This window comes from Galeopterus variegatus, unplaced genomic scaffold (assembly GCF_000696425.1).
Source record: "Galeopterus variegatus unplaced genomic scaffold, G_variegatus-3.0.2 Scaffold3821, whole genome shotgun sequence".
In the NCBI taxonomy this organism is placed as follows: Eukaryota; Metazoa; Chordata; class Mammalia; order Dermoptera; family Cynocephalidae; genus Galeopterus; species Galeopterus variegatus.
This window is the reverse complement of record NW_007729932.1, coordinates 117368-130441: the sequence shown is the minus strand read 5'-3', so window position 1 is coordinate 130441 and position 13074 is coordinate 117368. Positions and strand designations below refer to the sequence as shown.

At 41.4% G+C, this 13074-nt stretch overlaps 1 protein-coding gene across 1 annotated transcript in view; it reads right to left on the bottom strand.

Annotated features, from left to right (window-relative positions):
• The window catches only part of LOC103601658 (NACHT, LRR and PYD domains-containing protein 2-like), a 34413-nt gene extending 21381 nt beyond the window's left edge, over positions 1 to 13032 (bottom strand). The window contains 5 exon segments of the mRNA XM_008586079.1: positions 2282 to 3287; positions 3290 to 3877; positions 6415 to 6489; positions 9903 to 9947; positions 12747 to 13032. Of these exon segments, the coding sequence (XP_008584301.1) occupies positions 2282 to 3287; positions 3290 to 3877; positions 6415 to 6489; positions 9903 to 9947; positions 12747 to 13026 (1994 nt within the window). The 5' untranslated portion in view covers positions 13027 to 13032.
• Between the last annotated feature and the right edge of the window lie 42 nt (positions 13033 to 13074).

Below are 13074 nucleotides of genomic sequence, written 5' to 3'. Positions count from 1 at the left end.
TTCCTCAAAAAACTAAAAATAGAATAACCTCATGACCCAGCCATCTTGCTACTGGGTATATACCCAAAGGAAATGAAATCAATGTATCAAAGAGATACCTGCACTCCCAAGTTCATTGCAGCACTAGTCACAATATCCCCAAGATGTGATCAACCTAAATGTCCATCAGTGGATAAATGTATTTTAAAAATGTGAAATATTTTAAAAATGTGAAATATATACACAACGGAGTACTATTCGGCTGTTAAAAAAAAAAAATCCCGTCATTTGCAGCAACAAGAATGGAACTGAAGAGCATCATGTTGAGTGAAGTAAGCCAGGCAAAGGAAGACAAACACCACATGGTCTTGCTCATATGTGGAATTAAAAAAAAAAAATTCTTATAGAATTAGGACACAATAATGGTTACCAGAGGCTTGGAGGGAAGGGGAAGCAGTGGGGAGGGGGACAGGTAGCTTAACTGGTACAAGGTTATAAGTAGATAGGAAGAATAAGTTTTGGTGTTCTAGGCTGGTGTTCTATAGCTAATAAGTAATATAATATTGCATATTTTGAAATAGCTAGAAAAGATGTTCAACATAATCACCGCAAAGAAAAGATAAACGTTTTAGGTGATGAATGCATTAGCTATCCTAAGTGAATCACTGTGCAAAATATGCATGTATTGAAATAATACATTGTAGCCCACAAATATGTACAAATAAAAATAAAAAAATAATAGTCCAGGGCTGGCTGGTTAGCTCAGTTTGAGCACGATGTTAAAACGCCACGGTCAAGGGTTCAGATCCCCTTAACAGCCAGCTGCCCACCCCCCAGCCCCACCAAAAGAGTCCACCTTCAAAGCCTGATATTTTATCCGATCTGACGGTCAACACGTTGCTTTCAACCCTGCCTCTAACCCTTTTTCCCCTTTCTATGTTGGATGTTGATTACTTAGTTACTCTGTGTTCTGAAGACCAACTGGCCTTCCTCCTGCAGAGAGGCAAGAAGATTATATGAGACCACGTTTGGGGGATGCTCTTATCAAGGCACTAAATGGAAGAGGAATTTTATTTGAGTCAATGTGAATATCTTCCTAACATTCAAAGCAGCCTGGAGAAGAAATGGAGCAAGAAACTTTATTAGTAGAGTTGGTTGAATAGGAATAGCAAGACTACACAAAGCAGGCACTGTGTGATTTGAGATAGAAGGAAAAAAAAAATCAGAACTTAGATTTTCTCAGCTCTAGAGTCCCTTGTTAGGTTATACGTTTGGCAATAGCAAGACTACACAAAGCAGGCACTGTGTGATTTGAGATAGAAGGAAAAAAAAATCAGAACTTAGATTTTCTCAGCTCTAGAGTCCCTTGTTAGGTTATACGTTTGGTTTTACTAGTGGTTCTAGGCTTGATAAATGTCATTCATTCAAAATAAATGACACGATCTTGTTGGGTGCATATAAAATAAATAAATAAATAACCTCATTGTAAATCTCGAGGCAATATGAGGAGGAAAAGCTGTTATCGACCTGGAATTTGTGACTTTTTGAAGAGCATCATTTATAAGCTCTAGAAAGAAAATATTGAAGACTGTATAGAGATGGTGTTAGCACCTGTGTCTTCACGATAAGGTAAGCCAATCACTAGAACAGCCCCACTCCCTATAACCCTGCTACTGAAAGAGGTGATGAGGAAATGTCTTGTGATTTAATTGTCTTCGGAATTATAGACAAGAAATGCTGTGGCTCTGCTACGATGGGAAGAACTTACAAGAAGGGAAAGTGGCAGAAGGCATATAAATGGAGCTTTCATGAAAAGCCTGAGCTTGCATTACAGATCAGAATCATCATAATCAAACATAAGGACAGCCATTCCTTTTTCCTCTTCCGAGACAGGAGCTCCAAGAACCAGGCAACCAAACCACAGTTAATTAATAGTCATTGAACACTGACATCTTCACTGGTTTTAGCCTGCACACCAAGGTTAAAAAGAAAACAAACAAAAAATGGAGACTATTTTGACTTGGGATCTTGGCTGGGAGAGAGAGAAGAGGTTGTTGGTGCAGTCTCTTTTTCAAAACATCTCCTAAAAAGTCGTACAGAGTAAAGATTTAGGTAAGTCAGTTGCACACCTATCTAAATGTTCAGATGTTTTGAAGAAAAAAAATGTCAGGATACGGATGAAGGGACGAGGTCTGTGGACTGCTGGTTACTGGGAAGGTAGAAAAATGAATATGTCAAGCTCTGATGGTCCAAAAACTTTGAAGATGGGAGAACTAGTAAAGTAAAAGAGAGCTCCTCTTACCTTTCAACCTGAGCATCTGATTTCGACGTAGTATCATTCATCGGGAATATCCCCTTGGCTACCTGCAGTGTAAGTTCCTGCAAGTTCTGGCAATGCTTGAGGCAGAACGAAGAGTGGATGACGTCTGTCTTATTTTCCAAGTGCAGAGACATTGCCTTGAAGTGGGCCATTGCACCCTTCACGAGCTCTTCGTCCTGAGACTCATAGAGACAGTACAGAACCTCCTCCGTGTCCATCAGTGAGACGATGGGCTTGTCCTCACTGGAGGTTGCTTTGCATTTCAGTAATTCCTGTTTGATCTCCATTGATATTCGGCAACCAAAAGTTGTCTCCAGCTCCATGGCTCTCTTTTCATTCAAGAGACCAAATAAGAAGTATCCCACTTGGGTCAGGTTGGGGTTGCTTAATCTTTCCTCCTTGGAGAACAGCTTCTGCACATCCCCAATGTCCCACCTGTGGCTTTCCCCGTCTTCCTCCTCGTTCTCCAGGACATAAAACATAGCTGCAAAAAACTGCTGGACACTGAGGTGGATGAAGGAGTAGCAGCCCTCACAGTCTCTGTCCTTCTGGAGGACGTTCTTGTCCAGGAAAGGACAGAGGTCAGACTCCTTTACCCCAAGCCTCTCCAGGTCTTCTCCGTCAAACACGGACGTGTGTGTCCACGTGCCCTCGGCAGCCAGGAGACACAGAGCCTTCAGCGGGCCTCGGAGGGACTGAGCGGGGCAGCTGCCAGGTGCCGGCATGAACTGGCTGCAGAGAAAACGCAGGAACAGCGACGTGGTGGTCTGGCAGGTCGGGCTGGGGTCTTCCCCCTTCTCCATCTGCTGCTTCAGACAAGTGCAGACGATCCAGCACACCGCCGGGGCCGAGCCCATACGGAACAAGGCTGCGTTGTTCCTCATCAAGCCAAAAGCTCTCAGTGCTTGATCCTCATCTCCAAAGTGTTTCAAAAAATACGCCTTCCTGTCCAGCTCCAACAAGCCCTCGATTTCTAGGAAGAGGGGCGTTCAACCAGGAGCCGGAGCTCTCTCAGGGCCTCAGGTCGTGTGGTGATCAGTACAGTGGCCCTGGGGAAAATTTTTCTTATCAGCAAACTACTCAAGAGGACAGGCACAGGCTGCTTCTCCTCCAAGCCACCACATATGTCACTGATGAGTGCCCCAGGAGGTGCTCTCAGCTCATCAAAACCATCGATGATGAACAGGATTTTCTTTTCCTGGGCTAGGACATCTGTAATGTCATCCTGCAATCCAGGCCAATCTTTGGAGACCAGCTCTACAAATGTACACGCCCCCACGTGGTTGAGTTCCTTGCAGCTGAGATAGAAAACATACTTGAATGTCTGACTGAGGTCATCATTCATCCAGTCCAACACCAACTTCTTTGCCAGTGTGGTTTTCCCAAAGCCAGCAGGGCCGTGCAGGACCACCGTGTATGGAAATGGCCCTGCAGACATTCTAGGGTTACAGAATGGGATCATCTTCTTGTATCTCTGGGCAACAGTATCATCACTTTCTCTGGCTTCAGACCAAAAGTTGCTTGTCCAGATTTGCAAGAACTTCTTCTGCAACATAGTTCTATATTTATCTCCTTTAACTTCAGCGATATAAGGTAGGAGATAGGGTATAGGTGGTTATTCAATAGGAAGACAAAAAATAAAATTATTTTAAGTAAGAAAAGAAAAAAAAGAGAAATGAGGTTCACAAAGAACAACTTGACACCGTTCTCACTCCAGGAGGATTTGATACAAACCTAGGTTTTCTCTTTCCAAGATTTTCTTAGCTTCTTCCAAGTTTGTCACATATTCTCCCTGCACTTCTGTAACCTCTGCAAGACACAAACTAAAGTGAGCTTGATACATAAACAGATGTGCTTCCTTGATGAGATGCATGATGATACAGCAGGTGTCCAGAGTCTAATCTGAATTCTTCATCCAGATTGTGTGCTGGAAAGTACGATAGCTGGTGTATAGACATGAATGGGGCAAATGACTCTCTAAACCAAGTACATGATTCTACTCTGTGGAGCCATAATGAGAAATACTAGTTCCATCAAAATTCAATGTGATTGGGCCGGCCCGTGGCTCACTCGGGAGAGTGCGGTGTTGATAACACCAAGGCTATGGGTTCGGATCCCATATAGGGATGGCCGGTTTGCTCACTGGCTGAGTGTGGTGCTGACAACACCAAGCCAAGGGTTGAGATCCCCTTACCGGTCATCTATTAAAAAAAAAAAAAAATTCAATGTGATTTATTTTAACTACTTGTCCTAGTTCAGTGGAAAAGATAGACAATTATAGATTTCACCATAATGTCCTTAACTTATTATTGCTACTTTAATATTTGAGTAAATAAGTAATGGCATGTCTAGGATATCAGACAACCTCTAAATATCTACCCAGGAGAAATGAACATGTGTCTGTGCAAAGACTTGCACATGAATATTCTGTAGCAGACCAGAATATGCCACCTCAAAATATGCCTTTTTTGCATAAGGATTATTTGGAGCTAACAGCAATGGAGAAGAAACAGATATAAGAAAAGCTTTCTTCCCTCCCCTATTTGCCTAAAAGCGGGACAAATTTACAAAGGTGTCTTCCCACCTCCTTACGAGGAAGGACAAAGTTAACCACCAGAGACAAATTTACAAAGGTATCTCAAAAAGTTCATGGAAAAATTTGTGGTAATGGGCATGCTGCCAGTATGGATCTGGCCATCACATCTTGGGCACGAGGGGTGACAGTCAGCTTTGCACTCCATGAATATTCATAACCAATTCAAAAAAAGAGAATTAAAAGATAATATGAATCTTTCCATGAACTTTTTCAAGTAAGCTTGTAGACCCTAATCAGCCTGGAGACAGCACCAGAGGAATCTACGTAACAAGCTTTACTAACTCCCATTTATCTGCCTTCCCGTGATTTGCAACCCCGTAGAAGCTCAAAGTCCTTTTCCTTTGCCTTGTCACTTCTCTAAAATTCACTGTTGTTTGTTGAAGATGCTATATAAGCTGGAGTTTTAAGACACTTTGAGAATTAAACTTATCTGGGTATCTTAAACTTATCACAAACTCAGCTCAAGTGAGTCACCTACCTCATAATAGGTCTCAATTTCTCATCTGTGAGTTGATATTGCCTGAGCATTAAAAATGGCAAAATCTGGGGCCGGCCCGTGGCTCACTCAGGAGAGTGCGGTGCTGATAACACCAAGGCCACGGGTTCGGATCCCATATAGGGATGGCCGGTTCGCTCACTGGCTGAGCGTGGTGCTGACAACACCAAGTCAAGGGTTAAGATCCCCTTACCGGTCATCTTTAAAAAAAAAAAAAAAAAAAAGGCAAAATCTAAGAGAAACTCTAAACAACATACTCCTGTCTATGAACTGAATGTTGATTCTCTCCAGTGTTCATTCTCCCTCTATGATTATGAAAGGGAGGGAAGCATTCTTCATGAGGCAATTAGTGTATATATGAGAAACACGGCCATCCCTTGGTATCTGTGGGGGATTGGTTCTAAGACACCCCCCCCCCCGGCAAGGATACCAAAATCCTCAGATGCTTGAGTCCCTGATATAAAATGACATAGTACTTGCATATAACCTACGCAATCCTCCCATGTACTTTATCTCTATCTAGATTACTTATAATACCTAATACAATGTAAATACTATGTAAATAGTTGTTATATTGCATTGTTTTAAAATTTGTGCTATTGTTGTATTGCTTTTTTAAATCATTTTTCTCTTTCGAATATATATATATATTTTTAAATAGATAACTGGTAAGGGGATGGTAACCCTTGACTTGGTGTTGTCAGCACCACGCTCTCCCAAGTGAGCTAACCGGCCATCCCTATATAGGATCCGAACCCGTGGCCTTGGTGTTATCAGCACCACACCACACTTGGTGTATCAGCATACACACTTTCCCAAGTGGGCGACGGGCCGGCCCTCTTTTTCAAGTATTTTCAATTGGTGGTAGGATGAATCTGCAGATGTGAAATGCACAGATGCTGAGGGCTGACTGTAGTGGATAAAACGAGATTAGAGAGAGATGGAGTTCTCTGGAGTGGGAAAGGGCAGGAAGGAGGATATTCTTCACTCAGAACATATGAGTTGGAGTAAACTGAGGCCAACCTAGCTTTCCTTCTTCAAAACGCTGTAGTATTTCTTCCAGGTCATCATGTTTTGGTTTTTCAGTCCATGTCATCCCTGAAGAAAAAGAAGAGATATTATGATCTTGTCACTCTGCTAGTACTGAAACTTCTGTTTGGGAGTCAGTGGGACTTCAAGATGGCTTAAGTTCAACCGTGGGGTCTCCATATTTAAGGCCAGATTATATAAAGAGGATGTTAATGAGGTACTGGACATAAAGTGTCAGGCCATGATCTCATGTTTAGACACCTTTTCTGGTAAGGGAATTTAGATGCCTGAGTGAAAAATAGGCACATACACGCAATCAATCATTGTTCAGGGCATCAGAAAGCTGTCATGGATTAACTCCCTGGTTTCTGATGAGGGAGAGAAAATTACATTGTTCTGGGAAGGAACATAAGAAGAGGGTGGAGTCATAATGAAAGAAAGATCTGAAGTTCAACACTGGAGAATAAAGAGAAGAGGAACTTCTGAAAAGATACTCAGGAGGCAACTGGGTACGAGCATCTGAACTTCATGGTAAATGCTAATCTGTATATAAACTTTGGAAAGTCTTCAGGATAGAAACAGCTGGTAAGACTTCAAGGGATATCACCCAGGACCAGCATGCTGAGTGAGAAAACAGCAAGCCAGTCATCCGTTTTGAAGATTAAGATGGGGAACAATTATTCTATTTTATGAAGTGTTGCCTGATTCTAGAATTGCAATAAAGCCAATTGATATTTTAAAAAAAAAAGATTTAGGTGAAAGAACAGGAGCTCTGAAAGAACTGAGAAAAAAAGTAATCACATACGAGTAATAGAACAAGGACAATGTCATAGAAACTGAGAGTAAGACTTTAAACAAATGCTAAGTGAGATACGACAGACGCAGAAGGACAAATATTGTACAGTCTCACTTATATGTGGAATCTTATAAAGTCAAACTCATGGGTAGAAGCAGAGTAGTTATTGGGGGCTGGGGATGGGGGAAATAGGGAGATATTGGTCAAAGGGTACAAATTTTCAGTTTTAAAATGAACATGTACCAACCAGTTGGTCCCTGCCCCCCAAAATTCCAGTGTACAGAACAGGTGGTGATGGATGTTAATTAATTTGATTGTGATAATCATTACACAATGTGTGTGTGTGTGTGTGTGTGTGTGTGTGTGTGTGTGTGTGTGTGTGTGTGTGTGTGTGTGTGTATATATATATATATATATAAAATTATCATACTGTACACCTTAAATATATTCAATCTTTATCAATTAAATATTTTAAATAAAGAAAAAGCTGGCTAGTTGCTCAATTGTTAGGGTGTGTGGCTGCTAACACCAAGGTCAAGAGTTCATTCAGATCTCCATACTGGCTAGCAGCCAAAAAAAAAAAAAAAAAGTAATCAGATTACCTGAGGTTTAGGTGTAAATGATGTGGAGGGACTTTTCTTTTTTTTTTTAAAAAAAAGATGACCAGTAAGGGGATCTTAACCCTTGACTTGGTGTTGTCAGCATCACGCTCTCCACAGTGAGCCAACCGGCCATCCCTATATGGGATCCGAACCCACGGCCCTGGTGCTATCAGCACCGCACTCTCTCGAGTGAGCCACGGGCCAGCCCGTGGAGGGACTTTTCAAACCACCCCCCCAGTTTAGAATATGACTACAGCTCAAGGCAACAGTAAAGAAGTACAGTCATCCCTTGGTATCATGGGGACTGGTTCCAGGACCCGACCCTGACCCCACCCCAACAGATACCAAAATCCACTGATGCTCGAGTCCCTTACATAAAATGGTGTTGTATTTTGCATATAATCTTTGCATACCCTTCCATGTACTTTTTATTTTTTATTTTCATTTTGTTTTGGTGGCTGGCGGGTAAGGGGATCTGAACCTTTGACCTTCGTGTTACAACACCATGCAGTAACCCATTGAGTAACTGGCCAGCCCTCTGTATACTTTAAATCATCTCTAGACTTCTTATAATTAATATCAAATACAATGTAAATGCTTTCAAGACTGGCCAGTTAGCTCAGTTGATTAGAGTGTAGCCTTGTAACAGCAAGGTCATGGGTTCGGATCCACATACGGGCTAGCTACAAAAAAAATTTTTAAAAAAGGGGTACCTGCAATCCCATGTTTACTGCAGCTCTATTTACAATAGCCAAGGATTGGAACCAACATAAATGTCCATTGTAGGATGACTGGATAAGGAAAATGTGGTATATTTATACAATGGAATACCACTCTGCCACAAAAAAAGAATGAAATACTGCCATTTGTGGCAACATGGATGAACTTAGAGAAAATTATGTTAAGTGAAATAAGCCAGGCACAGAAAGAGAAATACTGCATGTCCTCACTTATATGTGGGAGCTAATAAAAATACACAAATAGATTAATAAGCAAATAAGTGAAAGAAGAAAGAAAGAAACAACAATCACAATAAAACATTGAACTTTTAAGAGAAGAAAACAGAACTGAGGTTACCAGAAGAGGGAAAGGGGGAGAGGGAGAGGGAAAAGGGAGGAATTGATAGAGGGCCACAAAACTGATTACATTGTATAATGAAGAATATACTAATTATCCTGATTTGATTGTCGCATATTGCACACAGGTATTGATATTCAATTCTGTACCTCACAGATATATACAATCAACTATGTTCCAATAATAAATAAATTTTTAAAAAGCAAAACAATTCTTTGTAAATAGTTATTATACTCTACTGTTTAGATAATAATGACAAGAAATAATAATCTGTACATGTTCCATACAGATGCAATCATCCAGTTTTTTCCCCCGAATATTTTTGATGTGCTGTTGGTTGAATTCACGGCTACAGAATCCATGGCTATGGAGGCTGACTGTATATCAGTGATGTCAAGAGAAGAGAATATTGCGGGGGGGTGGGGGGAAATTACTAACCCCCAAATCCTTTTGATCAGGGTTAGCAAATTTTTTTTTCCTGAAAGGGACAGATAATAAATATTTTCTGCTTTGCAGATCATATGGTCTTGTTTATACCTACCTGTCTCTACAAAAGCAGAACAAGTGATGTAGCAAATGGGCATGCTGTGTTCAAATAAAACTTTATTAACAGACACAGAAATGGATTTTTTTTTAACCATTTAAAAATGTAAAAACTATTCTCAGCTGTGGGCTATACAAAAACAAATGGGGGTCTGGATTATGTTTTGGGCTGCTGTAGTTTGCCAATCCTTAATTTAACCTAAAAATCTTGAGCTTGTTTAGATTCAGAGATAAAGCTCACTCTCTTTCCTATATTTGTATGCATTTACTGATTTCTGGTACAGTTGTCTCATTTTAGCTTTCTGTATCTTCCTGTGACCCATCTGCCTGACAGATTCCTCCTTGGAAGCCCAGATGTGGTTGAGCGTTTCTTTGCATTTGTAGTGCTCAGCACAGCATCTTATTAAAACAAATCCCTGAGTCCCCAAATCTCACATGAGAAAGTTATAAATAAGGTAACTTACCTAATGATTGAGGCTTTCTTTCCAGAAATGATTTCAAAGCCACTTCTGAAAAAGGAGGAGGTGAAAGAAATTTGCATCTTACAGAGCTCAGACTCTGGTAAGCGTACAACTCCTGGGGTTTCCTCTTGCTATTTTCAAATTTGTAATCTCCACAGGACAGGTTGAGGCTAAAACCCTTACCTGTCCATTAAAGACAAGGAATATTAAGCTAAGAACTGATTTCTGGCTAGAAAACTGGCTATTAAAAAATGATAGGATTTCCTTCTTTGAGGCTGTGTAGCACCACATTTTCTTTATCTATTCATACATTAATGGACACTTAGGTTGATCCTATATCTTCTTGGCTATTGTGAATAATGCTGCAATAAGCATGGGAGTGCAGACATCTCTTTGACTTACTGATTTAATTATGCTAAGAGAAATAAGCCGGGCACAGAAAGACAAATACTTCATGAGCTCAGTTATATGTGGAATCTAAAAACATTGATGTCATAGAAACAGAGTAGAATGGTGGTTACAGAGGCTGGGGTGGGGTTAGGGAAAGATGAGATGTTGTTCAAAGTGTACAATGTTTCAGTTAGAGAGAAGGAATAAGTTTTAGTGATCTATTGCACAATATGGTGACTATAGTTAATAATAATGTATTTTTTTTTTTTCCTTTTTTTGTCTTTTTTACTGACCGGTAACAGGATTGCAACCCTCGGTGTCGCGCCCGTACCGGGGACCAGCAACGGGATCGCAACCCTCGGTGTTGCGCCCACACCGCGCTCAGCCAGTGAGCGGGAACCGGTCTCCACATGGGATCCGAACCCTTGGCGGGAGCACCACACTCTCCAGTGTGCCACCGGGCCGGCCCATAATAATGTATTGTATATTTCAAAATTACTAAAGTAGATTTTAGATATTCGTACTACTAAAAGTAGTAAGATGGCAGGTGGGGTGATGAATATGTTAATTACCTTGACTTAATCATTTCACAATGCAAACATGTATCAAAACATCCCCTGGCACCCCATAAAATGCGATTCTTATTTGTCAATTAAAAATAAAATATAAAAAAGAAAAAAAAAAAAGGAAAAAAGGATAAGAAGTAGAGCTGTTTTAAATGTACTTGATATGGTGGCTGGCTGGTTAGCTCAGTTGGTTAGAGTGCAGCCTTATAACACCAAGATCATGGGTTCGGATCCCCATAGCAGCCAGCCACCAATAAATAAATAAATGTACTTAATGAAGTGCAAGAGAGGGGAAAAAATACATTCCCCACAGCAGTGCTGTCTGAGATGAATGGAATGACAGCTGAAAAAGCAAAGTACCTTTATAATTTTAGGAGAGAAGAAGGCCATGTGAAGACAGAGGCACAGATTGAAGTTATTTCTGCCAGGGAATGTCAGACACCATCAGAAGCTGGAAAAGGCAAAGAAGGATTGTCTCCTAGAGCCTTTAGAGCGAGCGTGGCCCCACTGTCACCTTGAATTTGAACATATGGCTTCCAGAACTGTGAGAAATAAATTTTTGTTTTTTAAAAAAATAACTTGAGGTTCTTGTGTAGCTGCATTGTAAAAGGCAAAAAGGTGAAACTAATTTTCAGAATTTTTATTTAACTCTATCTAGAATGTAATCACTTCAACCTGTAATCAATGTAAAAGTTATTAAAGGGATAATACATAAAGCAATGCAATTAAAAGCTGGTGCATGGGCTGGCCTGTGGCTCACTTGGGAGAGTGTGGTGCTGATAACACCAAGGCCACGGGTTCGGATCCCTATATAGGGATGGCCGGTTAGCTCACTTGGGAGAGCGTGGTGCTGACAACACCAAGTCAAGGGTCAAGATCCCCTTGCCAGTCATCTTTAAAAAAAAAAAAAAGAAAAAGCTGGTGCATATTTTAGCCTTACGGCACATCTGAATTCAAACCTGTCACATTTCAAGGGTTCAGTAGCCACAGGTGACTACTGTATTAGGCACACAGAGCTAGGATATGTTTCCCACCCTTGGATGCACATTAGCACCACCTAGGAAGCCTTTTAAGAATCCCACTGCCTAGATGGAACCCTAGACCAATTTGTTAAATCAGTATCCCCAATGGTCCTGGATATCAGTATATTTAAAGCTCCCCAGGAGATTCCCACAAGCAGCAACTGACCTGAAACAATGGTTCTCTACTTGAGATTTTGGTCCCAACGGGACATTTGTCAATGTCTAGAGACATTTTTGGTGGTTACATATTGAAGGAGAGTGCTACTAGCATCTAGTGGGGAGAGAGAGTGCGATGCTAGGACCTGGGAACCAGGGACGCTGCTAAATATCCTTCAATGCACAGGAAGAGAGAGTCACCCAGCCCCAAATGCTATCTGTGCTGCAGACATAACAGGAGGTAGATGAGTGAGTGAGTGAGTGAGTGAGAGTGAGAGACAGAGAGAGAGACAGACAGAGAGAAAGAGAGAGACAGAGGGGGGAAGGAGGGAGAGGGAGGTGGTGGGGGGAGAGAATGTTTATAGACATGCCATGTGGGGAAGGAAACATAAGTGGGAACTGAAAACAAAACAGGGTATATAATTAACATCAGGAAGGACATGTGAAAGAACGGGATCATGAATACATTTCAGATAAACTGTCTTGAACAGGAGAAGGGAGGTATGGTGAAGAGGCCAGGGTAGATACACAATACCTGGAAAGGGTAGACATAGGTAGACTATAGGAACCAGGAGAGATACCAACAGACTTAACGAAGCTCTAGCATCTGTGTTCAGGCCAGGTAGCACTTCAGAGGCTCGGTGTTATTTCTAAAACCCTGGAGACTATTCCTTCTTCCTCCTAGGGCACCGTGTGGACTGGTTTCTGCTTACCCTTGAGTTCATCCTTTGCTCTCTCAGAAAGATCTGTTCGGTTCATCTTCTCAAAGACCAGGATGCTCAACATCTCCACCCAATAGCCGGGGCAGTGGTTGGTGAGAATTTCCACCAGTTGCTTTCCGTCTGCCTCTTCTACCTCTGCCTGGGGGAGGTGCTGTAGCTCATTTCCAGGGGAAAGGGTCCTCAACAGAGACTTGAACTTGCTCAGCTCGTCCTGGTCGAGCTGTTCCAGAAGAGCCTGCAGGTTGAAATCCAGCTGTGCAGAAGACACCATTTTGTCCCACGTGTGAAATTGGAATTCTCGAATTATAAAAGAACTAGG